We start from the raw sequence: 27,413 nt of genomic DNA, 5'->3' as shown, positions 1-27,413 counted from the left end.
CTAGAAAGAAACTGGCAGCCCATGCAGCTTGTGGAGCAGAGGTGTGATGTGCTGTTCTGGGGACAAACAGAACTGCCCATACCACTGCATTCTGGACCAGTTAAAGCTTTTGGATATTCCTCAAGGGCAGCCCCCTGTAAAGCACATTACAGTACTTCAATCTGGAAGTGACTAGGGCATGACCAATTGTGGGTTGAGCTTTCTGATCTAGAAATGTTCTTCTTTAACTGAAATTCATCTTGTTTCTCATGAATTTTTTCATTAATGATGACATATGCTTACAGTAGGGATGCGGTGGCTCAGTGGGTTAGGACGCTGAGCTTGTTGATCAGAAGGTTGGCAGTTTGGCGGGTCAAATCCCGAGTGCCGCGTAACAGAGTGAGTGCCTGTTACTCGTCCCAGCTTCTGCCAACCTAGCAGTTCGAAAGCACGGAAAAATGCAAGTAGAAAAATAGGGACCACTACAGTGGGAAGGTAACAGCATTCCGTGCGCCTTTGGCATCTAGTCATGCCGGCCACATGACCACGGAGACGTCCTCGGACAAGCGCTGGCTCTTCGGCTTTGAAACGGAGATGAGCACTGGCCCCTAGAGTTGGAAACGACTAGCACGCATGCATTTATGCTTACAGTAAAAATGCTTCATATATGTAGCTTTGTAACATTTCTTCATGACATATTGTAATGTTCACACTTATTTTAAATTACAATCATACTCAGCTGTTCTCATTAGCCCTCATATTACATTTTTGGTTCTAAATTTCTACATTATCTATTTGCTATTTTTTATAAAACGTATAAATAGAAAATGACATAAACATTAAAGCCCCAGTTATACATATCAGCCTTTACTCCCCATGAAAGCAGAATAAAGAAGGAATCAAATCTATCTCCCTGAGGCATGTATTCTTGAAATAGATTACTCCAGGCAAAAGCCTGTATCTTGAGATATGCACTACCCTGGTTTTAGTAGGTAGTAGGATATAGCATGCAGCTGCTGTAACGACCAGAGTCCAGGCAAATCGCTCTAGAAAGACAGCCTTGCTAAGTATATTGCCCTGAAGTTTTTTACATGTTGCAAATCAAAATCATTGCTTTATTTGCCCATCTAAATTGAACTGATCCAGTCACATTATTCCTTTTGTTACATGGTTAGGGCAATGTTATTTACAAAAATAAAAGGATACATCAGCTATCTATCTACTGTATTTTTCGGATCATAAGACGCACCTGACCATAAGACACACCCAGTTTTTAGAGCAGGAAAAGAAGAAGAAAAATATTCTGAACCAAATAGTACCGGTATACTGAAACAGGGCTTTTCAACCTTTTCATCCATTGTACCACTTTTAGGACAAGGCAATGTCCGAGTACCACCAGTCGCCCAGCAAGGTGTCAAAAACTTGACACCCCCCCCAAAAGGAAAAAAAATGATAAAGTACAGGTAGTCCTCGACAACAATTCACTTAGTGACTGTTCAAAGTTACGATGGCACTGAAAAAAAGTGACTTATGACCATTTTTCACACTTATGACCGTTGCAGCATCCCCAGGGTCATGTGATTTACATTCGGATGCTTGGCAACCGATTCATATTTATGATGGTCACATTGTTCCAGGGTCATGTGATCGCCTTTTGCAACCTTCTGACAAGCAAAGTTAGTGGGGAAACCAGATTCACTTAACAACCATGTTACTAATTTAATTTCTCTCTCTCCCCTTCCATCTTTCTTTCTCTCTCCTCTCTCTCCCTCTTTCTCTCTCTCCCCCTTTCTTTCCCTCTCTCTTTCTCTCCCTATTTTTCTCTTTCCCTCTATTTCTCCCTCTTTCTCTCTCTCCCTCTATTTCCCTCCCTTTCTTTCCCCTTCTCTCTTTCCCTCTTTCTCTCCCTCTCTATTTTTCTCTTTCCCTCTCTTTCTCCCTCTTTCCCTCTATTTCCCTCCCTCTTTCTCCTTGTCTCTCTCTTCCTTTCTTTCTCTCCCTCTCTCTTTCCCTCTCCCTCTTTCTCTCCCTCTATTTCTCTCCCTTTCTTTCTCCTTCTCTCTCTCCCTCTTTCTCTCCCTCTCTCCCTCCCTCTCCCATTGTCTCTTCCTTCTTTCCTTCCTTCCTTTCTTCCTTCCCTCCCTCTTTGTCCTTCCCTCTCAGCGTTAGAGCAGTACTCGCTGAGGCGGCCCTGCGGCCCGGCTTTCGCTTGCAGAAAGCAGGCTGAAATGGAGCGAAGGAGATTGCAGCAGCACGATATCCGCCGATTCGCATTCCTGGCAATCTCCCTCGCTCCGGTTCAGCCTGCTTTCTCTTGTAGCAAGGGAAGCTGAAACCGAGCGAGGGAGATTGCAGGAGCGCGAGATCAGCGTTTCTCAGCACGTGCCGATTCGTGCTCCTGGCAATCTCCCTCGCTTTCCACTTGCGGAGGTTGGGGCTGGCCATATGGATCACCTTCGGACCATAAGACGCACCCTCGTTTCCCCCACATACACTTTTTTTTTGGGGGGGGGGAAAGTGCGTCTTATGGTCCAAAAAATACAGTACATTTCTGTCTCTGAATTTTATTTCTACACTTACATATTTTTCAATATAGTAGTAGTAGTAGTAAATTCTTCTAGGGCTACACCAGTTCAGAATTTTGCGTTATCATACTGAAATACTCAGTATGTATGTTTTACTATACAGAAATATTCAATGAAGATAAACATGTAAATATTAGAGAAAATCTACTTTTCTGTTTATTTTTTTAAAGTCAGAATTAAATTGCTTGGATCCCACTTTCTATCCAACATGTTATAATGGTATACACAAGTTTCCCATTTCTCGAGCCATAAAATGCTACAAAAGCTAGCTTCCATTAAAATATATATTCCTTGAGTTGTTCTCTCTCACCATAAAAATAACAGTATTTGGATTAGTATGTGTTCATTTTGTTTTTCCATGTTTTTGTAGTGTAATAAAACTAAGTCAAAATTCCACTATTTTGTGCAAGTTAAATATTCTTTGATTTAAATTTAGATTTGTTCTCCAACCAAACTTTGTAAAATTATTATCCAAAGCTGAATTTTATATCTGATGAAAGCTTTTATTTGTCTTTAGACAACCTAAGCACATTAGTGAAAAGATATGGATGAAAAGGCATATATTTGATCCATTATATTATTTACTATAATCCATTATTTTATCTTAAAGAATTTTCAAAAAATATTTTCCAGTTTCCAGTTGCATTAATCAAGTTTTACCAGTGACTTAAAATGATATTTTCCATCCAGATTTCTGTGTCTATTAAAATTACATATTAATAATTATTCAAAACGTGTCCCTACTTCAAAACATAATTTAGTCACAACTTGTTTATATTAACCTCTGACACTCTTTGCCAACAATATTACATGCAATGTGTTATTCTAACACTGTTATATTTATATTTATGAAATACTAAGCAGTATTTTTTGTGAACATATGCTGCGATATCATCTAATCTATTGGATAGATGTTAGTAGCACATTTGCAAATAAATTGGACAGTGATCTGATGGATAACTAGGGTTTTGTGTATTAGTAGTCAGTCTAATATTATCAGCTGTATATTCATTCTTTTATGCCATGATTTAGATCTATTGTTATTGATGCAACTAGTTAAGTTTTTGGATTGTATTTTTGAGCAGCAGATATATTTAATAAAGTTATTTGCTCATTAGGAAAGAAAGCTTTTTCTCCAAAATTTATTTAGCTTTGAAGAAAAGCTTCAAAACTATATTCTTTTATTTCATAGGAAAGCATGGTGGCATATTTAGAGGTTTTAAAATGCTGTGAGATTTTGAAAAAAGCTGGATTTATTCACAAATATGCTGTCTAATATATGAAATCATGCTCAATGATAAAAAGATGCTTTTTGATCATAAGAAAACACAATATATTATTTATCAGTAATATGGATCATGTATTCAAATGGCTTAGATTCATGAGAAAATGTTAAGAACAAAGGAGCAATCTAAGTAAAGAAATCCAAATGTAATTATTTGAAACTAACATTTAAAATATGTTAGAGATGTCTTAGAATTATACAATTAGACCAATCATTCTCAGAATTTAGTCTTTGCCAAGTCAATTATTTTTAAATTTTTCTATTTTCTAATACAGTAAATAACAGTAGATATAGCCCATATAAACCAAAGTTTTTTGGAGTCTCAATTATTTTTTAGAATGTAAAGGGATACTAAATGTTCAAGAACAGCTGAATTAGACAAACAGAAAAAGTGACATAGGATTATAATTATACTAAAAAAAATTGTTTTCCTTTTTGCAGCAGTAATCCAGCTCATAAATACTATCTTGCAACTGATCCAGTCACAGGAGAATTGTATGTTTCTGATACAAATACAAGACGGATTTATCGTCCAAAATTACTTACAGGAACAAAAGACCTGACAAAAAATGCTGATGTTGTAGCAGGGACTGGAGAACAGTGCCTTCCATTTGATGAAGCACGATGCGGCGATGGTGGCAAGGCTGTAGAAGCTACTCTGATGAGTCCCAAAGGTGGAGGAAATTGAAAATTTATGAAGAGAAAAATATGCAATATTAGTCAGCACTCATGATAACATTTAATACTGTCTAGTAATTGTCTGTAAGGGACGCGGTGGCTCAGTGGGTTAGGACGCTGAGCTTGTCGATCAGAAGGTCGGCAGTTTGGCGGGTCGAATCCCGAGTGCCGCATAACAGAGTGAGCGCCTGTTACTCGTCCCAGCTTCTGCCAACCTAGCAGTTCGAAAGCATGTAAAAATGCAAGTAGAAAAATAGGGACCACTACGGTGGGAAGGTAACAGCGTTCCGTGCGCCTTTGGTGTCTAGTCATGCCGGCCACATGACCACGGAGACGTCCTCGGACAAGCGCTGGCTCTTCGGCTTTGAAACGGAGATGAGCACCGGCCCCTAGAGTTGGAAACGACTAGCACGCATGTGCGGGGGAACCTTTACCTTTACCTTTATAGTAATTGTTTATTCAATCCTGTACTTATATCTTGTTTTCTGAATGGAAGAACCTTGGAAAAGTAAAGTTGCAAGAATGAAGTCTTTGATTTTCTATCATTGATAATTTGTCTTTCATTATCATGCATTATGAACATTTTTACCTTCTATCAGGGATGTCCATAGAAACCTGGAATGATACCTAAAAGATGGCATGCATATGATGCCATAATCATGCAAAAACCACAATTACATGCTTGCATCATAACCTGTGTTGCAAGTATATAAATCATGTCAATTGCATGATTGCATCATTATGCATATGTCATCATTTGTTCATCTGTGGTCATGTATGCATGCTATAAAGACTTTGTATCCAGGGAATCATGAAGGGTTCAGTCTATACTTAGACACAATGCTTAACAAACTGCAACAAACAATGCTTTATTTTCATACATGATATGCCAGCATATTAGAAACATCTGGTTAGAACCCAATTCTATCAAATCTTTAGAGTCATTCTTGGTGTTTCATGAAAAGACGTAAAAAGCAGTGTATAAATAGAACAGGAAAATGTTCATTGTTATAATTTGAAAGAAAATCATATAGTATATGTTTGTTTTGTTTGTTTTACTGAAGGAGTGGCAGTAGATAAGAATGGATTAATCTATTTTGTTGATGGAACTATGATCAGGAAAGTGGACCAAAATGGAATAATATCAACATTACTTGGTTCAAATGATCTGACTTCTGCGCGACCATTAACATGTGACACCAGTATGCATATCAGCCAGGTATTTTTAATAAAGAACTCTTTTTTCTTTTGAGATAAGTCATTTTCCCCTGAAGCAGCCTGTACAGTATAGTTCACACAATAATAAGATCATCATCTTCTTTATCAATCCACTAATGAAAAAAATAAATACAGGTCTAAATGAATAGATTATTCATTCATTCATCCAGGTCTAATCTATTCATTCACATGTCTTTCCAGCAAATAAAAATCCTGGCAGGAGCAAGGAAAAAATGAGTTTTTAAAATTTTTATGTTAGGAATTTTCTTATACTTGTAGTAAATGTCTAATTTGTTTATGGCTTCTGTCTGTAAATTCTAGACGATTAAAAAAGTCAGCAATAAATTTTGTGTTAACATATTGATAGTTATTTCAACTTTGATCACTTGTTAAAATAAAATTTACTGTCTTATATAAGAATATTGTGTTGAATTTAATGCCCCTGGAAACAACCTTCAATTAAATTATTTATTATTTAATTCTACATAATGTAAATCATCAAAGTAAAACAATTATAAAAACCAAGATTTTATACCCTTTATAGCATCATTTTAGAAAAATTGAGGAAAAAAAATCTTCAAGGTGGATTGTAACAAATATTGCACATGTATTAACAGATATATTAGAAAATTACAAGACTCAGATACATTTCATACAAACATTTACTCATTCTAGTGTGCTACAAACAAGCATTTCTTTATTTCTTATATGCTTGCTTGCTTGCTTGCTGCTTCTTTACTGTGCTGTAGTGAGTCAAAAGTTAATGTAGAAATTAGAACTGTATACCTGAAAACAATTTAACACACGACCAAAATCAGGAAAGACTATCAAACTTCATAAATCCACATGTTTATCAAAACCTCTTCTTGTCTGTGCATAGCTCAGATGCTGCACCTCCTAATCAGAACTCTGATTGCAATAGTATAACATTTTGCAACTTTCAAAGAGATTTTGCTAGACTGATGTTTTAATAAAAGACTCACAAATTGATATAATTTTAAATATTGCCTTTTTCAGTAGAGTTTCTCTAGAAATTTCTTTGCATTGCTGGGTTTGTAGGGAGACAAGCTCTTAATATTGTGTGGGAGTCAGACCTAAAAGCCCCATTTGTTTCCACAGAACCCCATTTAAACAAATCTATCATTAACTTTATTAATTATAAGCTTACTTTTTTAATTCTTTCATTCATACAAGTTCAGCCTCTAAAATCAAATGACATTGTTTCCAGACTGTTCATAATTTTAAATTTTTTTTTTTATTAAAAAGTTTTAACATACAATTTTTCCTTTAAAAATCCCCCCTCCCCCTCCCTTCTCCCTCCCCCCCTACCTCTCCCCCCTCCCCCCCTCCCCCCCCGACTTCCCAGAGCTAATTTTTAATTTTTAATTTAATTGTTTTGATCTAAGTTCAGTCATTTAAATTGTTGAATAACACCATTCTCTGTAATTCTGTGCAATTAAAAGAAAACAGACAAGTATTCCAAAAGTAACAACTAGAGCTATTTTAAATTTCATTCAGAAAATTTATTTGTTTAAAACCAGGTTAACTAATGTGTTAATAAATTGTTCTTGTTTTGATAAGGTACGTCTGGAGTGGCCAACAGATTTAGCTATTAACCCAATGGATAACTCCATATATGTGCTGGATAACAACGTAGTGCTTCAGATTACAGAAAATCGGCAAGTCCGTATAGCTGCTGGAAGGCCAATGCATTGCCAGGTTCCTGGAGTGGAATATACAGTGGGAAAACATGCAGTGCAAACTACCTTAGAATCAGCCACCGCTATTGCTTTATCCTATAATGGGGTGCTTTACATTACAGAAACAGATGAAAAAAAAATAAACAGAATAAGACAAGTAACAACTGATGGAGAAATCTCATTAGTTGCTGGAATACCTTCTGAATGTGATTGCAAAAATGATGTTAATTGTGACTGCTATCAAAATGGCGATGGCTATGCTAAAGATGCCAAACTCAGTGCCCCTTCTTCCCTAGCTGTATCACCCGATGGAACACTGTATATTGCAGATCTTGGAAATATTCGAATAAGAGCTGTATCAAAGAACAAACCATTGCTGAATTCCATGAACTTTTATGAAGTTGCCTCTCCAACTGATCAGGAGCTCTATATCTTTGATGTCAATGGCACTCATCAGTACACGATGAGTTTAGTCACAGGAGATTATCTGTACAATTTTAGCTACAGTAATGACAATGATATAACTGCAGTTACTGACAGCAATGGAAATACCCTTCGTATTAGGCGTGACCCCAATCGGATGCCAGTAAGGGTAGTATCTCCTGACAATCAAGTCATCTGGTTAACCATAGGAACCAACGGTTGCTTAAAAAATATGATAGCACAAGGACAGGAACTAGTCTTGTTTACATATCATGGCAATAGTGGACTCCTAGCAACCAGAAGTGATGAAATTGGATGGACAACATTTTTTGAGTAAGTATAAGGTTATTGTATACCCTTTTGAAACATGCGCAGTTTGGTGTAATTGAAATTAGATGTATATTAATAAGACTAATAAAGCAACTATTAGAAGAGGAATTGTGCACACAAAGCAGAATACATGATCTACCTCATAAGAAATCCAGAGTAATGCTGTAACCAAAGCTGATCGCCACGTTAGGCTAGCCAATCCCATTTGAGCAATATAGAAAAACAGCTAGCCAGTATTAAGTTATTTTGGCATGTAGTGCTAAACTACTCTGGAGTAGAAAGGTTTTTTGTTTGCTTTGGTGTATTGAGCAGCTGCCCATAATTGTTTGCACTGTTTCTGAGAAAGTTGTTTTTCTCAGCAAAATGTCAGCATCTGTTTTCTCAATTATTCTATACGTGTTCTTATGAAAAGCAATTCAGATTATTCAGAACTCTTCTGGATTGGGTCACATCATGGATTAGATTCATGTATCATTTCCATTTATAGCTAGCCAAACATCACCTAGGAAACACAGACAGATTCTGAATGGAACAGCATCTCTTTCTGTGTACCTCAGAAAAGTGCTATGACTTATAACTAACAATAGCTGTCAAAAGATTGTTGCATCAATATAATGTTCCTATTGCAAGACTAGCAGAAGAGACATAAACCTAAATGGCCAGTCTGAAAAGTAATAAGGGAAATAACTTAGACTTAAACATTGCTAGGCAGCAATAAAAAAAAGAGACAGGAATGGAAGTTGGTTTTTAAGTTGATACAGTACAAGATGTGAAAGAAGAACATAGAATAAGAATGAAAACATTCAAAAGACAATAGAAGAAATTTAAAGGGCAGAAGAAGGATGTGCTATAATCGTAAAAATACGAAATTAGGTGAGTTGAAACATTAAACCGCCCATTTAAATAGATTAGGGAATTGAATAAGCACTAATGGAGATATTTAGAAGCATATTGCCAACCCTATGTTAATTTAAAGAAATCACTTTCCTTTCCACTATAGCCACCTACAAGCATCTCAAAGGTTTTCTGTTTTTGTTCTAAACAATATGACATACTATATATGGGAAAGAAATATTTGGATTCATTTCTTCCATGCACTTTACTATGCAGTGCAGGGTGAGTCCCATAATTGCTCCTAACATACGGCTTCTCCTATTATTCAAAAAGACTATTTGACAGTCAGATCAACTTTTATAGGCATGATAATAGAAAAATTATCTTGGAATCCAAATATAGTTTGCTTGTTTTTTTGTTATAAGAAGCCATCAAGACATTCCTATAATTCAGACATGTAGCTTCTTTCCAGAAAACAATTGAAGTATGAGTTTATTATGTAATTGAGTTAAACATCATTTTCAATAAATGTGTGAGGACTGGCATTTTTTAAAAAATGCATTTAGACATCCACCTGTTTAAATAACATGAAACCTTAATATTATTTTGTGGTAAAAAGGTATATTCTGAGCCTTGGTGGAGCAGTGGGCTAATGCCTCCTTAAGTAACACCAGCTGCCTGCAATTATTGCAGGTTCGCGTCCCACCAGGCTCAAGGTTGACTCAGCCTTCCATCCTCCCGAGGTAGGTAAAATGAGAACCCAGATTGTTGGGGGCAATAAGCTGACTTTGTAATAATGCCACTTGGGGGGGCGAAAGCCCCAATAAGCAAGCATATACATAGAATGAAGGCTATTGCTAAGCACATTTAATTTGTGCTTAGATTGTAAGCCGCCCTGAGTCTTCGGAGAAGGGCGGGATATAAATGGGATTAAAATAAAAATAAATAAAATAAAATAAAATATTCTGAATTGATAGCTAAATATACAGTTAAATCAAAATACATGGAAAAGTATATATAGATCAAAATGAAAATAAAATTTTGCTTTGATCCTACTTCACAAATCACATAAGCAAACCATATTCTGTTTTATTTTTACTTTTTCCTGTGCTGCCCAATCCATTTGTGGCTCTTGGCAGCTTACAAACACTGATATAAAAGCCAAGGTAAAAAGCCATTAAAGCCCACTTAAGAAGGCCTTAAAAATTATAAAGAACTTTTTAGAACACAAGGAGATCTCAGTAAAATATGTTAAGCCCCTTCCAGAACTATAACAATTACAACAGCAAATTGTTCTCACAATAGAAAAACAGAATTAGCAAAAAGTATGGTGCAAGCTGTATAGAAATTAGCAGTTCTTCAAGTAACCTGGGCCCAAACTATATAAGATTTTATACACCATTCTGAGCACATTGACTTGGGCTCATGAAGCAATTGTTAACTAGTACAGATGGTTTCTTATTTCTTACAAGTACCATTCATCATCCATATTATTGCATTATGGAGCAATTGGAGCTTCAAAACTATTTTATAATGCCATTTCAAAAAAAGCACTTTGCAAATTCTATCCCTCCAGAAAGAGCCTACCTTATATATCAGCCAGAGTTGGTAAAAGGTCCATCTTGCCACTAACATAATATGGCTTTCTAGCATCTATATAGGACCCAAGAGGACCTAGAAGCTATACATTTGATCCTTATGAAGTCTAGCCCCAAGAAAGGAAGCACTTGTATCTTGTCTAAATTCTGGTTTGACTTGTTCACCCACATTTAGCCCTTTACAGTTTAGTGGCATGCAGAAGATCTCTAAGCATACAATCCAAGTTCACAGAAAAATAGAGGTATAGACAAATATACAGCAATTTTCACCCATGCTAAGGTGATTTAACTTATTCCACATCAGACTGCAGGGCTACTTGGGAAGACTTCTCGATGTCTCTAAAAACAATAATCTCTTGCATGAAATTTGGCTGTCTGTTGATTTGGGATGTTTTTTTTTACTTTCAGTCTAATTCTACCAACACTGCCATATGTTGAAGGAATATAATTTTGTCACTGTCATTGTCTTAAGTTTGGAGATGAAGGAAATGTCACCTGTGGTAGGGGCCTGGCTGTTTGAGATCCTAGTAGAGAACTGTCCCCATGTTCAAATGCTGTGGAGAGCAACCAGCAGAGTAGATGGGATACAATTATGTTGAGGAGATTCTTATGGATGGATCTCCCTTTACATAGTTAAATTTTATGATTTAGTCACTATCTGGAGCATAGTCTTAATTATTTTTTATTTCCTCTATTCTTTTAAGTTTATATTTATTCATATTTAGGTGCTTATTTTTATTGTTTTATTATTAGCCATTGTTGAAAATAAAAAGTACAAAAATAAAATATAGATTTATGTTCATTGCAAATTAGATTCATGATCAGCTATTTGAAGGGGAAACTTTCTAACTAAGTATGTATCAGTCACATTAAAAACTAATTCACATTTTTTTCCAGTGAAAAATCTTAAACTGCGAGAAGTCCTTCCCATGACAAGAAAAGATTAGACCCTTTCATTAAACATGCTGTCTTACTGATTATATAATTTCAGCAACACTGAGATGCCATAGTAAAATACACCATATTTTCTTCGGGGGGGGGGGGAAGATAAACATAGCAGGACTCTTAGTAGATTAAGTTTTATGTCCTCAGCAGTAACATTTGAACTGACATTTAAATTAGTTAACTGAATTGCAGAAGGACCCAACTCTATTTCCTGACGGATGAATTCTATGGTTAGTATTCTGAAATAAGGAATTCCTGGCAGACAATTCAGACTCTCCCTTCATACCGTCTATAGAGTCCCTGTATTAACCCCCAAATTGTTGTAATGAAAGAAAAGTAACATTGCTATGGGAATAATCTGCACAACCATACCTTTCAATATATCATAGCAATGTGCCAAAGGGAATTTAATTGTAAAGTCCTCAGGGGTTTAAATATACTTTTGCTTCTGGTCTGAGATACTGTGGATTCTCCCCCCCCCCCAGTATTTAGGGAACGTTTTAAATAACTCAGCTAAATATCTTAGCTCATTTCATTGTTCAAAAATGTTGGAGAAACTATAGTAGGATCATCTATATAGTAGTATGTACAGTATACTTAGAATTCTTGATTAGCAAAGAATGTTGCGAGAGATTTGCATTTGATTGGTAATTTTCAATAGCTTGACAGTAAATAAAATTTCCAGCACCAGTACTGCAAGTAAAGTGTCGGATTGGTGTAATGGTTAAGGCATCAGAGTAGAAATCATGAGACTGTGAGTTCTGGTCCCATCCTAGGCACAAAGCCATCTGGGTGATCCTAGGTCAGTCACTTTCTCTCAGCCTTAAGGAAGGAGGCATTGGCAAACCACCTGAGAAACTTTGTCAAGAAAACTCAGGGACTTACTTATCCAGGTAGTTGCAAAAAAATGACTTAAAGGAACAAAAAAGAAACCCTCTTCAAAATAATACTTGTACGTTACTAGCTCTGAGGCAATGAAAACAAAAATATTCACTGTTCGATTTTGTGAGACAGCAGCTGTCTCATGTCCCCGCTATTTGCAGATGCTATGGCACAAAATATTTTTTTCAAATAGGCAAGGAAGTAGGTAACACTTGTTCATGCTCAGTCCTAAAACTTCATATGAGAATATTTGCCATTTAGAATAAATCATTACATCAATATGCACAATGTGATTGCAAATACCTATTTAAAATATGCAGGTATGAAAAGCTAACAAGGATCTTTTAAAACAAGATGATCGTTATGATTTAATTCAGGTTCATTTTGTTATATTACTATGGCAGTGTTATACAACACATTTAGCTTGGTTTTATTGAACTCATTTTTCTTAGTTTTCACATTACAGTACATTAGAACATATACCAACCATATGGGTGGGTTCACATACTACAAAACTGACCAAGTTTTCCAAATTTATATGAATATAGCCACAGGTTTTGCAGCATACCTGCTTGAGCATGTTATCAGAGTGTCTGATTCTTTTTTGCCACAGAAATATTTCTGACCCAGAAATTTAGTAGCAGTCTGTGATTTTTTTATGAATTCTATTAAATCAAAAGTGGAAACCTAGGTTACCAAGGCAAACTGAGTCAGAGTTGATTAACATTTGGATTATGAGAAAATACCAGCTGTAAATCTAAAACTAGATTAGGTCACTGGACAAACACTGCAGAACAGGAGAAGTAAAACATTCCTGTGTTGGTGCCAAAATATGTCAATTTTGGCCCAGGAATCATCTCCGGAATTGAGTTTTATTCAAAAGGGTCTTCCTCCCTATAAAAACAAATATTAAAATTATCAATTAGCAAATAAGTATTATTTCCATTGTGTTTCTAAAGGCTGTCCATCTTGCAAGTCATTCAACATTACAGTTAAACATTTAAAAAGCTGTTTAATTGTCTGCTGCAAGATCAGGTGAATACTGTATTGTCATCCAGTCCTGATTATTCTCTCAGTTGCTAAATATTTCTGTAATTATATTTTGGATTCCAAAGCAAGTCAGGTTTTGCATGCTAAATAACCCATCACATCTCACAAAAATCTTCCCTTCCACATTTTTTTGGCTCACAGATTATTCAAATATGTAATTTTTCTGATATGTGCATGACAGTTTGAGGGAAGATTTTACCTTAATTGTGTTTTGAAAGCTGTATCAAGAGTAAATTGTGAAATCCCATAATGAAATAATGTTTGATCTTTCTGACCAATATCTACTATTTTGTAAATACACTTATTTCTGTATTTTTATTGCTGTAGTTACATTACCTTGAATTTAGTGAAGCAGAAATGAAATGGACTGAACAAATAATTTTAATCCATTGCATAGCCTCAGATTAATCATATTGAGCACATAAATAACATAAAAGACATGTATCTGACAAATTAAAAATCATACACTATCACAGATTATTAAAATTTATAGGGCAAATGAATTCATTTTCATAATCAGTAGTGATTGTTGTTGTATTGAGATTACAATACAGACAAATACAGACTACCATACAGACATTCTATTGACAGAATATAATATGGTAAAAAGCCATATTGATACCACTTTTAATATCTACTTTTTAGCTTTGAACGAAAATATTTTGTTTCTTCCTGTATATTTAAAGAACAGAAGCTATTGTTACAATTCTGGTAGAACTACCATATTTTCCGGCGTATAAGACGACTGGGCGTATAAGATGACCCCCTACATTTCCTGTTAAATTATAGGGTTTGGGCTATACTCGCCGTATAAGACTACCCCTCTTCCAACGCACACCAAATAAAAATTAAAAAACATCAGATTTGATTTTAATATGGTAATTTTAATTCAAATGCTTATGACATGCAGGTGCTTAGTAGGAAAACTGTCACTTATAATCATAAGGCTGTTTGTCATCAAACATGTAAACATAAAACAGTGCAAGTGGATTAAACAATAATAATAATAATAATAATAATAATAATAATAATAATAATAATAATAATAATAAGAAGAAGAAGAAGAAGAAGAAGAAGAAGAAGAAGAAGAAGTAGTTGGAGGGGACCTTGGAGGTCATCTAGTCCAACCCCCTGCTAAGGCAGGAAACCCTATACCATTTCAGACAAATGGCTGTCCAGTCTCTTCTTAAAAACGTCCAGTGTTGGAGCATTCACCACTTCTGGAGGCAGGTTGTTCCACTGGTTAATTGTTCTAACTGTCAGGAAGTTTCTCCTTAGTTCTAGGTTGCTTCTCTCCTTGATTAGTTTCCATCCATTACTTCTTGTCCTGCTTTCAGGTGCTTTGGAGAATAGCTTGACTCCCTCTTCTTTGTGGCAGCCCCTGATTCCAGCAACCATTCCCTATTTTCCTAATTCACTTTTTCACTTTTCCTAATTCACTCTAAAGCTTTCCCTGCGCAGAGCCTTAAGTAACACAAGCTGCCTGCAATTAGTGCAGGTTCGCATCCCACCAGGCTCAAGGTTGACTCAGCTTTCCATCCTTCCAAGGTAGGTAAAATGAGGACCCAGATTGTTGGGGGCAATAAGCTGACTTTGTAATAATGCTGCTTGGGGGGGGGGTGAAAGCCCTAATAAACAGGCATATACACAGAATGAAGGCTATTGCTAAGCACATTGATTTGTGCTTTAAATTGTAAGCCACCCTGAGTCTTCGGAGAAGGGCAGGATATAAATGGGATTTTTTTAAAAAAAAGACCAAATGGGAGATTCGCTCCAGGTTTTCCAGCCAGCCCGCCCAGTTCCTGAGTCAAATGTGTCCTTAGAGCTAAGCCGCTGCTCTGGCTGCTGCCTTCCCCACCTGCCTTTCAAGTTGGGATATACTACAGCTGGTCTTCAACTTTAGAAGAAAAGACGCCCAGACCCCAGCCTGTAAAAAATCACAGACTGCAGCTTCTTCTCCAATTGGTCCCGCTTCCCCTGCACAGACTAAATGGGAGATCCGCTCCAGGTTTTCCAGCCAGCCCTGTCCCTAAATTTTCAGCACCCGGCGTATAAGACGACCCCTGACTTTTGAGAAGATTTTCATGGGTTAAAAAGTAGTCTTATACGCCGGAAACTACGGTAGATTGTATGTATCTCCTTCAGGTCATGTCATTTGATTTTTTTTAGATCTAGTACTGCGGGCCTGGAGGTATCTGCTATAAACCAGGATTGATGTAAACCATACAGAATGCCCAGTGCTGTATTGATTCCAACTTTCTACCTACAATTCAGCACTTGTGATTTAAGAATCTGGACAAGAGAATATGTCAGACTCCATGTAACTGACAAATAATCAAACAGCACACAGATTTCAGAAGAGTAACTTTAGTGATACTCAGGGATAAAAACAGGGCTTTTTTTGTCATAGAACGCTCAGAACGGAGTTCCGGCACCTTTTCTGGATAGAACCTTATAGGGTAGGCAAGGCGGGTTGTATGACATGTGTGAGTTCCGGCACCTTTTTCTTTTACAAAAAAAAGCACTGGATAAAAACATAATTTTAAAAATAATAAGATTAAATTCCCATCCATATCTGTATGGAGAGTCAAGTAAGGGTCAGTCTTTTTGAAACAGTTTCTTCAACAACTCCTAATTCTAGCCTGAATTTCTTCTCACATATGCTAGACCAGGGGTCTCCAACCCCCAGCCATGGACTAGCACTTGGCCCACCAGGAATCAAGCCGTGTAAGCGAGTCAAGCCCCATTCACGCAGACATGGGATCCAGGCAACATGCAAAACCACGTCTCCCTGGTCCACAGAAAAACTGCCCTCCATGGAGCCAGTCCCTGGCACCCAAAAGGTTGGGTGCTGCTGAGCTAGATTCTTCTTGTCCTGCTTCTTTCCCAATCTTTAATAGCTAATTTGATAGAGAGAAGAAATCCCTTAATGTATTCTGATAGGGCAAATATATACAGGTGTAAAGGGTGCCAGAGATTCCAAAGGTATAGAAGTTGTGCCCACTTACTAAAAAAATCTGCATTCCTTTTCCCAGTGCTTAGCCAGTTTGCCAGTTAGAACCATTGTCACAGTGAAATACCTTGTGGCTGATAAAATAAAAATTGAATTAATGGAGTGGATTTTAGATGATGATACTCACTCCAACTTGAATTTATTTTGCATATTCAGTATTATATAGCTAATTTAGCTAATTAAAGAGCTAAAAGTCTTATCTAGTGTTAACATATTCTCACTGCCTGATGGATGGAAATATACTGACTGCCAATTTGCTATAACCCAGGTTCTAATTGCTTTTGTTGACAAATACATGGGCCAGGATTTTAATCAGTTGATGGATCACATTCTTTCCATAGCAGTTAGGAATGCAATATCCAATAAAAATGTCTTCTTATGGTATTGTCCTTGCCAGTGATGTGTTATATATCAATCCATAACAACATTTTCTAAAGAGACAGTAGCTTCCTCCATGACTTTCTGGCTTGTAAACATTTGGCATTAACTGAAAACCATTAATTGAATTGACGCTGCTGAATATCTTGGTATGCCTGCTGTCTGTTTTTACGTAAAGTGTTGCAGTTTTATGGTTTAAGAAGTTTAAAATTTAGAGTTTTGATACCATTTGTGCGGCTTCTTTAAGGTTGTGAGGGGCTGTGATGAAAAGCTGATAATAGATCTTTATGCTTACTTTGATGTTAACAATGAAAACATAGTATCCATACAACAAGCATAGTATATATATACAGTATATATATATACTCATATACTGAATTATCTTTGAAGTTTTGATTGTAAATAGCTAAACACAAAAAATGCAAAAGATACTGTGATTTCCTTAAAACCTTTTGTCTGTTATTTTACCTACAAATGCACAATCACACTAAAGACATTAGAAAAGCCCTGTGTCGTTCCCAAATATAAAGTTACAATAATACAAACCTTCAGAGCACCTAATTAAATTTAACATATATTTAGAACATCTCAATATACACTGTGAGGGAACTCTTAGCTCCTGGCTTGTAAGAGATAAGTAAATGTTATTATCTAGAGAAAGAAGACATCATTATTTTCAAAATCAACAAAGTGAAGTGAACTTCAAAAAGTACCTTTAAAAACTGCTTATTAAAGTATTCCTGGAAATGTATTGTGCTTGACATATTTTGAGGAAAATAATGTAACCCTGAATGAAAAGAAATTGTGAAATGGGACATTTTATTTCCCAGAAGTAAAAAATGAAATGAAATAAAGGGAAGCAAAATACCTTTTTGCTGATGTTGTAGCTTTCAAGTTGTACCCAATCCAATCCAGGAACATAGCAATGACATATACATTGAAAGTTTTAAAAAGCAGATGCGTTTATTTAATCCCTATTGTTTTGAGACACCATCACTGTGGAAATCAGTTCATATTACACGTTTTCTTAATTAAGTTTGTAATATCTTCCGGGTAAATGTAAAATTTTTAAAAATAAATAGGTTACTCAGATAATTTAGGGCTGGAAAACCCAAGTTTGGTATTCTTCTCTTTTTTAAAGAAAAGGTTAACTGAAAGTGTTTTGTACACCGAATAAGCTGATGAATATTTTAACTAGATTTTTTTTAATTTGCCTGTTAACCATGCAAAATAAGTGCATATTTCTACATAATAACTGTAGGAGGCAGGATATTTTCTTTGATACATAATTACTGCACACTTGATTTTAGCCAAAGGCCAAAAAGTAATAGGGTTTTTTTAGATCATATAAATTGTTCAACTTTTTTTTGATACATAAGAATATATTTTCAGTACAAAATTTTTGGAGCAAGTTCACAAACAGTACTGTACAAAAGTCTCTCATGTTTAATTTTGCATCCTAAAAATAAAAATATCAGTATATGCCAAATAATTCTGAACCTATGGAAAAATTGATATATTTTCTGCCAAACATCCAGACAGATGCTCTAAAGGTTCTATACCAATAGATTAATTAAGTTCAGCTGAATGTGAATTCTCATATTCATATTGAATGTCTTGAAAATCAAGATAATTTTTTTCATCAAATAAATAGACAATTTTAATGGAAGTAGTCCACAATTTATGACCACAGTTGGCACCAGAATTTTGGTCACTAAGCAGTTAAATTATTAAGTGAGTCATCCTGTAACCAGACCCAATTTTACAACCATTTTTACCATGGTCAATAAGTGAATTGCGTGGTCATTAATATATCTGGCTTCCCCAATTGACTTTGCTTCCTAGAAGCCAGCTGGGAAGGTCACAGAAAGTGATCACATGATTGCAAGGCACTGCAACTATCATGAATATGAACCAGTTGCCAAGCACCCCTATCATGATTGTGTGCCCATGGGGTAGTGCAACGGTCACAATGTCAAAGACAGGCTGTACATTACCTTTTTTGATGGCATTGTAACTTAGAACATTGTTCAACATTATTGTAAATCAGGGATTACCTGTAGTTTTGTTCTTCCTGTTGTTAACCATTTCAGATCTACTCTTTTAAATATCTGTCACCATTCATTAACAATGTATAAATATATTTCAATCTTATCACATCTAATTTTCCTCTGTAATCTTTCACATGATTTTGGAGGCCAAACGTATTGCTTAAAAATTATTTTGCAGAAATATCTCTGATTATTTATTGCTTAGTACTAGACATATGTATAAGATTTGCTCAGAGCTGTTAGGTAGACTGTCCATCAATTCAAAAAGGAATTCCTGGAGGAGAATTAAAATTTAGAAGAAATAAGTAAATTTAGAATAAGATTTCAAGCTAGGCAGGTTAGCAATGTTTTCAGCTAGAATAGAAAACTAATAATATCCAGAAATCGACTGCTTAAAATGCATGTAGATATAAAGAAAGACAGAAATGGCTCAGACAAAAGAACATGAAGAGGCAGCATAAAAGCAACTAAGAAACATATACGGTACGTGATGTGACTTTTAATGAGAAATTCTTTTGCACTTTTTTTGTCTACTACAAAAATCTGTGTAGTTTAGAAAGCACACAATAGCAGTGATACCATTTTGTAGTATATAATTGAGTTGATGCCCAGTCAAAAAAGTAGCCTTTACAAAAGTAGGTCATGACTTTTCTCGGTCGCTTGCCATTAGAGCCATTTCATGTCCAGCACTATAAATCTTAACCTATTATATTTAAGTAAGCAAGAGAAGGTGCCAGTAAAACCCTCTAAAATTGTTTTCTTTCTAGCTGTGTTCTAGAAGTGCTTTTATATATGCAAGTGTCTATGGAGATTCTCAGTCATCCGGGTCATGGTTATCCCAAAGGTGCTTTTTCAAGAGGCAACTGGATTTTCTTGTTTTTCTTTGAAGACATTTCACTTCTCATCCAAGAACCTTGGATGACATCATCTATCTTCAGTCTACAACACAGTCCTTTCAACAGTTCCAAGAAGGCTCCACACCCATTTGCACTACTCAGGTGACCCTGAAGACACAGACAAACCTCCAAGTGGACTCAATAACTCTCTAAAAGAATGCAAATGACTAGCTGTCTGCAAGGAATATAAATCTTTCCATTTCCCACCATCCAGTCAGAGCTGAAGAAGCTTCTTGGATGAGAAGAAAAACGTCTTCAAAGAAAAACAAGAAAGTCTAGTTGGCTCTTGCAAAAGCACCTTTGGGACATTATATGCAAGTGCTGTTTGCATTTACAGATAATTCCTGAGTTGCGAGTGTTCCCTTAGCGAACGTTTGAAGTTACGCAATAAGAGCCCCCTAGTGTTATGAGCAAATCTCAAAATTACAAATATTGCAGCATCACGGAAGTTATTCACTGCCATGGCACTGCAACATTCACCCTGGTTATTCCCTCCCTCTCCACCCTCACCCCAGGTTTCCTAGGCTCTAGGCTTTCAATACTCTGAGAAGATTGAGATCCTTCACTTTCTTGGCTGCTCCAGGCCTTTGGTGTGTTCGCAGAGAATGGAGACCTAAAGTATTTATTTATTTATTTATTTATTTATTTATTTATTTATTTATTTATTTATTTATTTATTTATTTAGATTTATATACCGCCCTTTCCCGAAGGACTCAGGGCGGTTTACAGGGCATTTAAAAGAAAGTCAATACAAACGTTAAAACAAATTAAAAAAGATTAAATAGAACCCTGAGAAAATTAAAACCCAGTTAAAATTAAAATTAAAAAATTCTCAGCCTGGGCCAGAGAGCTCGAAGAGCCAGGTCTTCAGGTCCCAGCGGAATGAACGGAGGTTGGGGGCAGTCCTAAGCTCCGCAGACAGCTGGTTCCACAGGGTAGGCGCACCCACTGAGAAGGCCCTATCCCTGGGTGTTACCCGCCGGCAGTCTTTAACCGGCGGCACCCTGAGGAGACCCTCCCTGTGGGAGCGTACTGTAATACAAGTAATACAACATCATGCAAGATCAGTGGGGCGAGATCACACGCTACTAATCTTGCATGATTTCATGGTACGTTGGGCCTCTGTTCTCTGCAACAGAGAACGGAACCGAAGCCAGGAGACAATTTCTGCATGCCTCTGGAGGCTGGATCGGGGAGCCAGAGGTCTTTTCCAGGCTGCTGCCGCCCAGTTCTGAGGACAGGGGACACTTTTGCGGCCCTCCAGAGGAGACTTAAGCTAATTAGTGGCAACTGAATTTTTTTTTGCAAAAAAAAAAGATGCAGCCTGCTTGCAGGCATTTAGTTCCTGAGCGGAAGCAAACAGCTGATGGGCAGTGGCAACGGTGGGAAGGCCACTCAGTTCAGGCAGAGATCAATTAATAAAGTGGAGGAAATAGTAAGTCAAATCTTCATTCATTTAACGATCCATGTGATTTAATTAATGAATTTGATTTTAAACATTTATAAAATTGAATCTGATTCGTTTGATTATTTTTTTGACTTATGAATCTAATGAGCAGGTTGCATTAGGTTCGCACCTCGAGGACTACCTGTATTTTCTGTAGAACAAAGAATTACTTGAAGAGCAGTGCAAATCAAAATAGGAGTTTTTCCCAATACATAGCCTTAAAGATGCAGTGTGCTAAAATTATCTTGCACTAATTTGCAAATGATCACACTTATTGCTAGTATTTTTTAGAAATATTATTAAATACTTTGAAAATAAATATATGAAATTATACACAAAAGAACATGACCAGCATATCATGCTATTTCCTCTTATTTCTGGATTTCAAGATACTGTATATATATTATTGCTTTATGAAAATTATCCCCACAGAAAATATTAATTAACATCAATTTGGATGTAAGCTATTGAGTACACAAATCACTCAGGAAATAAAAACATGCAGTACTGTAGTAGACATACCATGGGGGGGAAAAGGAGATTAAACAAACAGTGAACAGGAACATTTGATACTGAAATATTTGGTTACAAGTACCATTTATTGGGCCCAGAGGGTGGGGTCCCTTTGGTTGATCTTTGCCCACCAGGCTTCCGGGTGCTGCACCAGCCTCGAGCTCAGGGTAGGGGTGGGGGTGTGGCGGTGATCGTTAGGGAGACCTTATGTCCGCGGGAGACCACCGTTCCTCAGATAGTCGGGTGTGAGTCTCTCTTCATGAGATTTGGCTCTGGGGCGCAGTTGGGCTTGCTGCTCGTGTACATTTCGCCTAGTCGCGTAGCGGCAGCCCTGCCCGAGCTGCTCGATGTCCTCTCAGGGTTGGTGGTTGAGTTCCCCAAACTTATAGTTTTGGGAGACGTCAACCTACCATCCCTGGGAGGTTCATCTGAGCTTGCTCGGGAGTTCATGGCTTCCATGACGGCCATGGACCTGACGCAGGTAATTTCTGAGCCAACTCATGAGGGAGGCCACACCCTTGACCTGATTTTCTTATCTGGACGGTGGTTGGATGATCTTGGTGGGGGCTTTCCATTTATTATGCCCCTGTCATGGACCGATCATCACCTCCTGCGGCTGGTCTTCCATTTTGCCACCCCCCGCCGTGGAGGTACGGAGCCAACTAGATGGTACCGCCCCAGACGCCTAATGGATCCTGAGAGATTCCAAGCGGCGCTGGGGTCTCCACCTGCCTCCATTGCTCACAGCTCGGCGGATGCCTTAGTGGAAGCCTGGGAAAGGGCAGCCACTGAGGCACTCGACCGGGTTGTACCCTTGCGGCCCCTGACCCGGCGCAGATCCCAGCGAGCTCCATGGTTCTCCGCGGAGCTCCGGGAGATGAAGCGTCGGAAACGGGGCCTAGAGAGCTGCTGGAGGTCCAGCCGATCTGAACCCGACCGATTGCGGTTAAGAACCTACATTAGGTCTTATCTCGCTGCGATGAGGGAGGCGAGGTGTAATTACTTCTCCACCCTCATCGCGTCCGCAGATAATCGCCCGGCCGCCTTGTTTAGGGTGACTCGCTCCCTTCTTAATCAGGAGGTGAGGGAGGATCCCTTGCAGGGTCGTGCCGAGGAGTTTGGTCAACATCTGTCGGATAAAATCGCTCGGATTCGGACCGGTTTGGACTCCAGCTGGGCAGAGTCTGACGATCAGGACACGGGCGGTCTTGTCAATGTTATCTGGGAGGAGTTTGATTCTGTGACCCCTGATGAAGTGGACAGGATTATGGGGAAGCTGAGTTCCACCACATGTTTATTGGACCCGTGCCCTTCTTGGCTGGTTTATGCAGCTAGGGAGAAGACACGAGGCTGGCTCCAGGCGGTTATATCTGCTTCTTTGAGTGAGGGTTGTTTCCCCACCATCTTGAAGGAGGCGGTGGTGAGACCTCTCCTCAAGAAGCCTGCCTTGGACCCAGCTGTATTGAACAACTTTCGTCCAGTCTCCAACCTTCGCTTTCTTGCGAAGGTTGTTGAGAGTGTGGTGGCGCATCAGCTCCCTCTGGTCCTGGATGAAGCGGATTATCTGGACCCTTACCAATCGGGTTTCAGGCCCGGGCACAGCACGGAGACGACATTGGTCGCTCTGGTGAATGATCTCTGGAGGGCTCGGGATAGGGGGTATTCCTCTGTCCTAGTCCTATTAGACCTCTCGGCGGCTTTCGATACCATCGACCATGGTATCCTGCTGCAGCGTCTCAGGGGATTGGGAGTGGGAGGCACGGTTTTTCAGTGGTTCTCCTCCTATCTCCTGGGACGCTCGCAGTCGGTGTTGGCAGGGGGGCAGAGGTCGACCCCTAGGACTCTCGCTTGTGGAGTTCCTCAGGGGTCGGTCCTCTCGCCTCTCCTGTTCAACATCTATATGAAACCGCTGGGTGAGATCATTCGTGGTTTTGGAGTTGGGTATCATCAATATGCTGATGATACCCAACTTTTTATTTCGACCCCAAACCACCCCAGTGATGCCCTCGCTGTGATGTCCCGTTGCCTGGAGGCGGTTCGGGTCTGGATGGGGAGGAACAGACTTCAACTCAACCCTGACAAGACTGAGTGGCTGTACATTCCGGCTTCCCGAGACACCTGGGATGTTCCACCTCTTTCTATGGGGGGTGAGCTTTTACCCCCTGTGGATAGGGCTCGCAACTTGGGAGTCCTCCTAGATTCACGACTCACTTTGGAGGATCACATAGTGGCCGTGACTAGGGGGGCTTTTGCCCAGGTTCGCCTGGTGCGCCAGTTGCGGCCCTATCTGGACCGGGAGGCCTTGTGTACGGTCACTCATGCGCTCGTGACCTCTCGCCTAGACTACTGTAACGCTCTCTACATGGGACTTCCCTTGAAGACTACTCGGAGGCTCCAACTGGTACAGAATGCGGCCGCGAGAGTTGTCTTGGGAGTTTCCCGGTACTCCCATGTTACACCTTTGCTCCGTGAGCTGCATTGGTTACCAGTTGTCTTCCGGGTAAGGTTCAAGGTTTTGGTTATGATCTTTAAGTCCCTACATGGCATGGGTCCGCGATACCTCGAGGACCACCTGCTGCCGGCGTCGACTCCCCTCCGCCCTGTGCGCGCCCACAGAGAGGGCCTCCTCAGGGTGCCTCCTGTCAAGGAATGTCGACTGGTGGCCCCCAGGGGGAGGGCCTTCTCTGTGGGTGCTCCGGCGTTATGGAACCAACTGCCGGTTGAGCTCCGGATGGCATCAGACCTCCGATCCTTCCGTCGCGGGTTGAAGACCCATTTATTCGAACTAGCGGGTCTGGCCTGATGGGGGTACTTGGGTTTTTTATAGGTTTGTTTTATTATTCTGGTTTTAACTTGGGCATTAATTTAATTATCTTTTAATGTTTGTACTGTTGTTTATATTTATGCCCTGTGAACCGCCCTGAGTCCCTTTGGGAGAAGGGCGGTATAAAAATCTCAATAAATCTTAAATCTTAAATCTTATTCCTTTTATATTCAGAATTTTATCTTTTTCCATTCAGTTTTTTGTTCCCAATGTATGCATCACAATAGCCCCAGTATTAGTGCTCCTTTCACAGCTTATTGTTGTATTATTAAGAATGTGATACTGTCAGGAATGTACATGAACAAAAGTTCACACTCTTCATACACAAATAAGGCCCATGCTAAATTAAAAAGAAAAAAATCAGAACCACTGGATATAATATTTGTATAAAACTGAATTAAATCTACCCTTATTATAGAAAGTGAATTGGGAACATAAAACAATTTATCCCTATTAAATATACTCCTTTTAAATAGTAAGTTAGACTGCAGTAGGATGGTTATACTCTAAAGAGATATCTATGCAGACTTGAGAGCCATTGGGTTTTTTCCCCTTACCAAGCTTTCTTTATATATTGAAAAAAACTTTCAATAAATTCAACAATTTCTTCATTTTTTCATCATGCACAATTCAGGCAATAAAACCTCAAAATTCCTCAGTGTTATCAGCAAAAATTTCTAGTTTGAGTCAGTGAGTAAAAATAATTCATTCTTGCTTCTGATATGTTTGTTTGTTTGTTTGTTTAAATTGTTTTAGCTATGACAGTGAAGGCAGATTGACCAATGTCACATTTCCAACTGGAGTGGTCACTAATCTACATGGAGAAATGGAAAGGGCTATTACTGTTGATATTGAATCATCAAGCAGAGAGGATGATGTCAGCATCACTTCAAATCTATCCTCAATTGATTCTTTCTATACAATGGTCCAAGGTATGTTAACAAATTAAATGAAGCAATAGAGAAAAAAATGAATTAAAAGAAAAAAACACTACTATATTTATTACAAATTGTGATGAAAACTAGCCTGTATTTTGTATGGGTATAGGGTTAAAGCCTTAATCTTCTATAATATACATACCTATTTAAAAGAAAATTCAACTGAATAAAGTCATAAACTCTATGCTTGTATCTATAATTTTTGATTACTCTTTCACTAGATGTGGATGCAATTTGCAAGTGAAAGTTTAAAAAATATTTAGTGACATTGATTAAAACTTTTGATATACACTCTGTTTCTAAAATGATTCTAAAGACGCATGTAGATGTAAAAAATAATGCTTCTTATGATGTATAGTTGTCATACATTGGAATAAGTCAGATAAAGTTGAAAGGTCATAACCCAAATTAAAAGATTCAGTTGCATTAAAAAATAAACATTTGGTTTTTTTAATGCAACTAAATGTTGCATTAATGTTGACTTGGTTTCTGTTATGAATACTTTTGTATGAAAAATTATGGTTTAGAAATACATATTTGTTGGGTTTCATTTCAGATCAGTTAAGAAATAGCTACCAGATTGGATATGATGGGTCTCTCAGAATCATCTATGCCAGTGGCCTGGATACACACTACCAAACAGAACCACATGTTTTAGCAGGTACAGCCAATCCAACTGTAGCAAAAAGAAATATGACTCTTCCTGGAGAAAATGGACAGAATTTAGTGGAGTGGAGATTTCGAAAAGAACAAGCACAAGGCAAAGTCAATGTGTTTGGTCGTAAGCTCAGAGTAAGTTACATGTCTAATGCATTTTTATTTTAAGATGAATAGTACAGAAAACCTAGTGACAGCTTTCACTGCTTCAAATGAACTTTTTTTCCTTTTAGGGAGTCTTCTGAAGCCAATAAGATAAAAAGAAAATGGAATAATCCTTGCTAATATAATTTAAAACTAGCAATGCCTCAGAAAGGAATATCTTAATTCATCTGCTCATATCGTTCTATGCATTTCTGGATTTATTATCCTCAGTTTTTACCATTAGCATTACACACTAAATATAAAATCCTTTCTATACAATCCTACCTTTTTCTGCATATACATAGAGTGATCATTTTAGATGGACCCATTAACAGTGCTTTAGGTTAATCTTAAACATTAAGCTGTAGTCATCAACTGTATAATTTCTTACTTTTTAAAAAAGGAAGTTTACAACCCTAGGTGTAATGTATGAAATGTAGGCTCTCCCCGTAGTATGTTGTTTTGAGAGCTGGTGTCCAGGTTAGAGGTACTAGCTTTCATACCAAAGTATAAGCATGCTTCGGAAATAATTGGGCTTTATCTGTGTTTGTACCATACTATCCAAAAATCTTCAGTATTCAAAAACTGACCTGTATTGTCCCTAGTTTTAGCAAGAGCTCTACATATGGCACAGATGTGAATAAGACTGGTAACCTAATCAGCACTGTCTCAATCTCATTTGAATGTTCTATGGAAAAGCCTAAATTTACCGATAACATGATAGGCAGCAGAGGTCAGTTTCAATGAATCCATCTAGTCACAGCCATAGCATGTGGAAGATTGCAAACTGGAACCTAAAAAGCATAAATGGGAAAGGCTATGAATTAACAAATGAAATGAAGAGTGATGTTATGTATGCCTGTGAAATTAAGAATAGAATGGTGTTGATAAGTACAAGTATGGAGGTGACATTTTAATTAATAAAAAGGCTTAAATGAATACCAGAAAGTATGAATTCATGTCATATTAGTTCTTCAGGTTGCTGAAAGTAAAATTTGTAGGTTGGTGATAATTATATATTACTTTCCAGTGAATGACAATAAG

General features: G+C 37.8%; 2 protein-coding genes across 4 annotated transcripts in view; one reads left to right on the top strand and one right to left on the bottom strand.

Annotated features, from left to right (window-relative positions):
• The window catches only part of DCTD (dCMP deaminase), a 264,163-nt gene that overhangs the window by 69,296 nt on the left and 167,454 nt on the right, over window positions 1–27,413 (bottom strand). The gene's annotated exons all lie outside the window — the stretch shown is intronic.
• TENM3 (teneurin transmembrane protein 3) overlaps window positions 1–27,413 on the top strand; it is a 255,087-nt gene that overhangs the window by 206,993 nt on the left and 20,681 nt on the right. For all 3 annotated transcript variants that reach the window (XM_081333123.1, XM_081333122.1, XM_081333121.1), the window contains 5 exons: window positions 4,291–4,523; window positions 5,592–5,746; window positions 7,327–8,201; window positions 25,387–25,562; window positions 26,125–26,360. In XM_081333123.1, the coding sequence (XP_081189249.1) occupies window positions 4,291–4,523; window positions 5,592–5,746; window positions 7,327–8,201; window positions 25,387–25,562; window positions 26,125–26,360 (1,675 nt within the window). The remainder of the gene's footprint in view (window positions 1–4,290; window positions 4,524–5,591; window positions 5,747–7,326; window positions 8,202–25,386; window positions 25,563–26,124; window positions 26,361–27,413) is intronic.

Source organism: Vipera berus (assembly GCF_964194415.1).
Source record: "Vipera berus genome assembly, chromosome: 7".
Classification (NCBI taxonomy): Eukaryota; Metazoa; Chordata; class Lepidosauria; order Squamata; family Viperidae; genus Vipera; species Vipera berus.
This window is presented reverse-complemented; position numbering and strand designations above follow the sequence as displayed.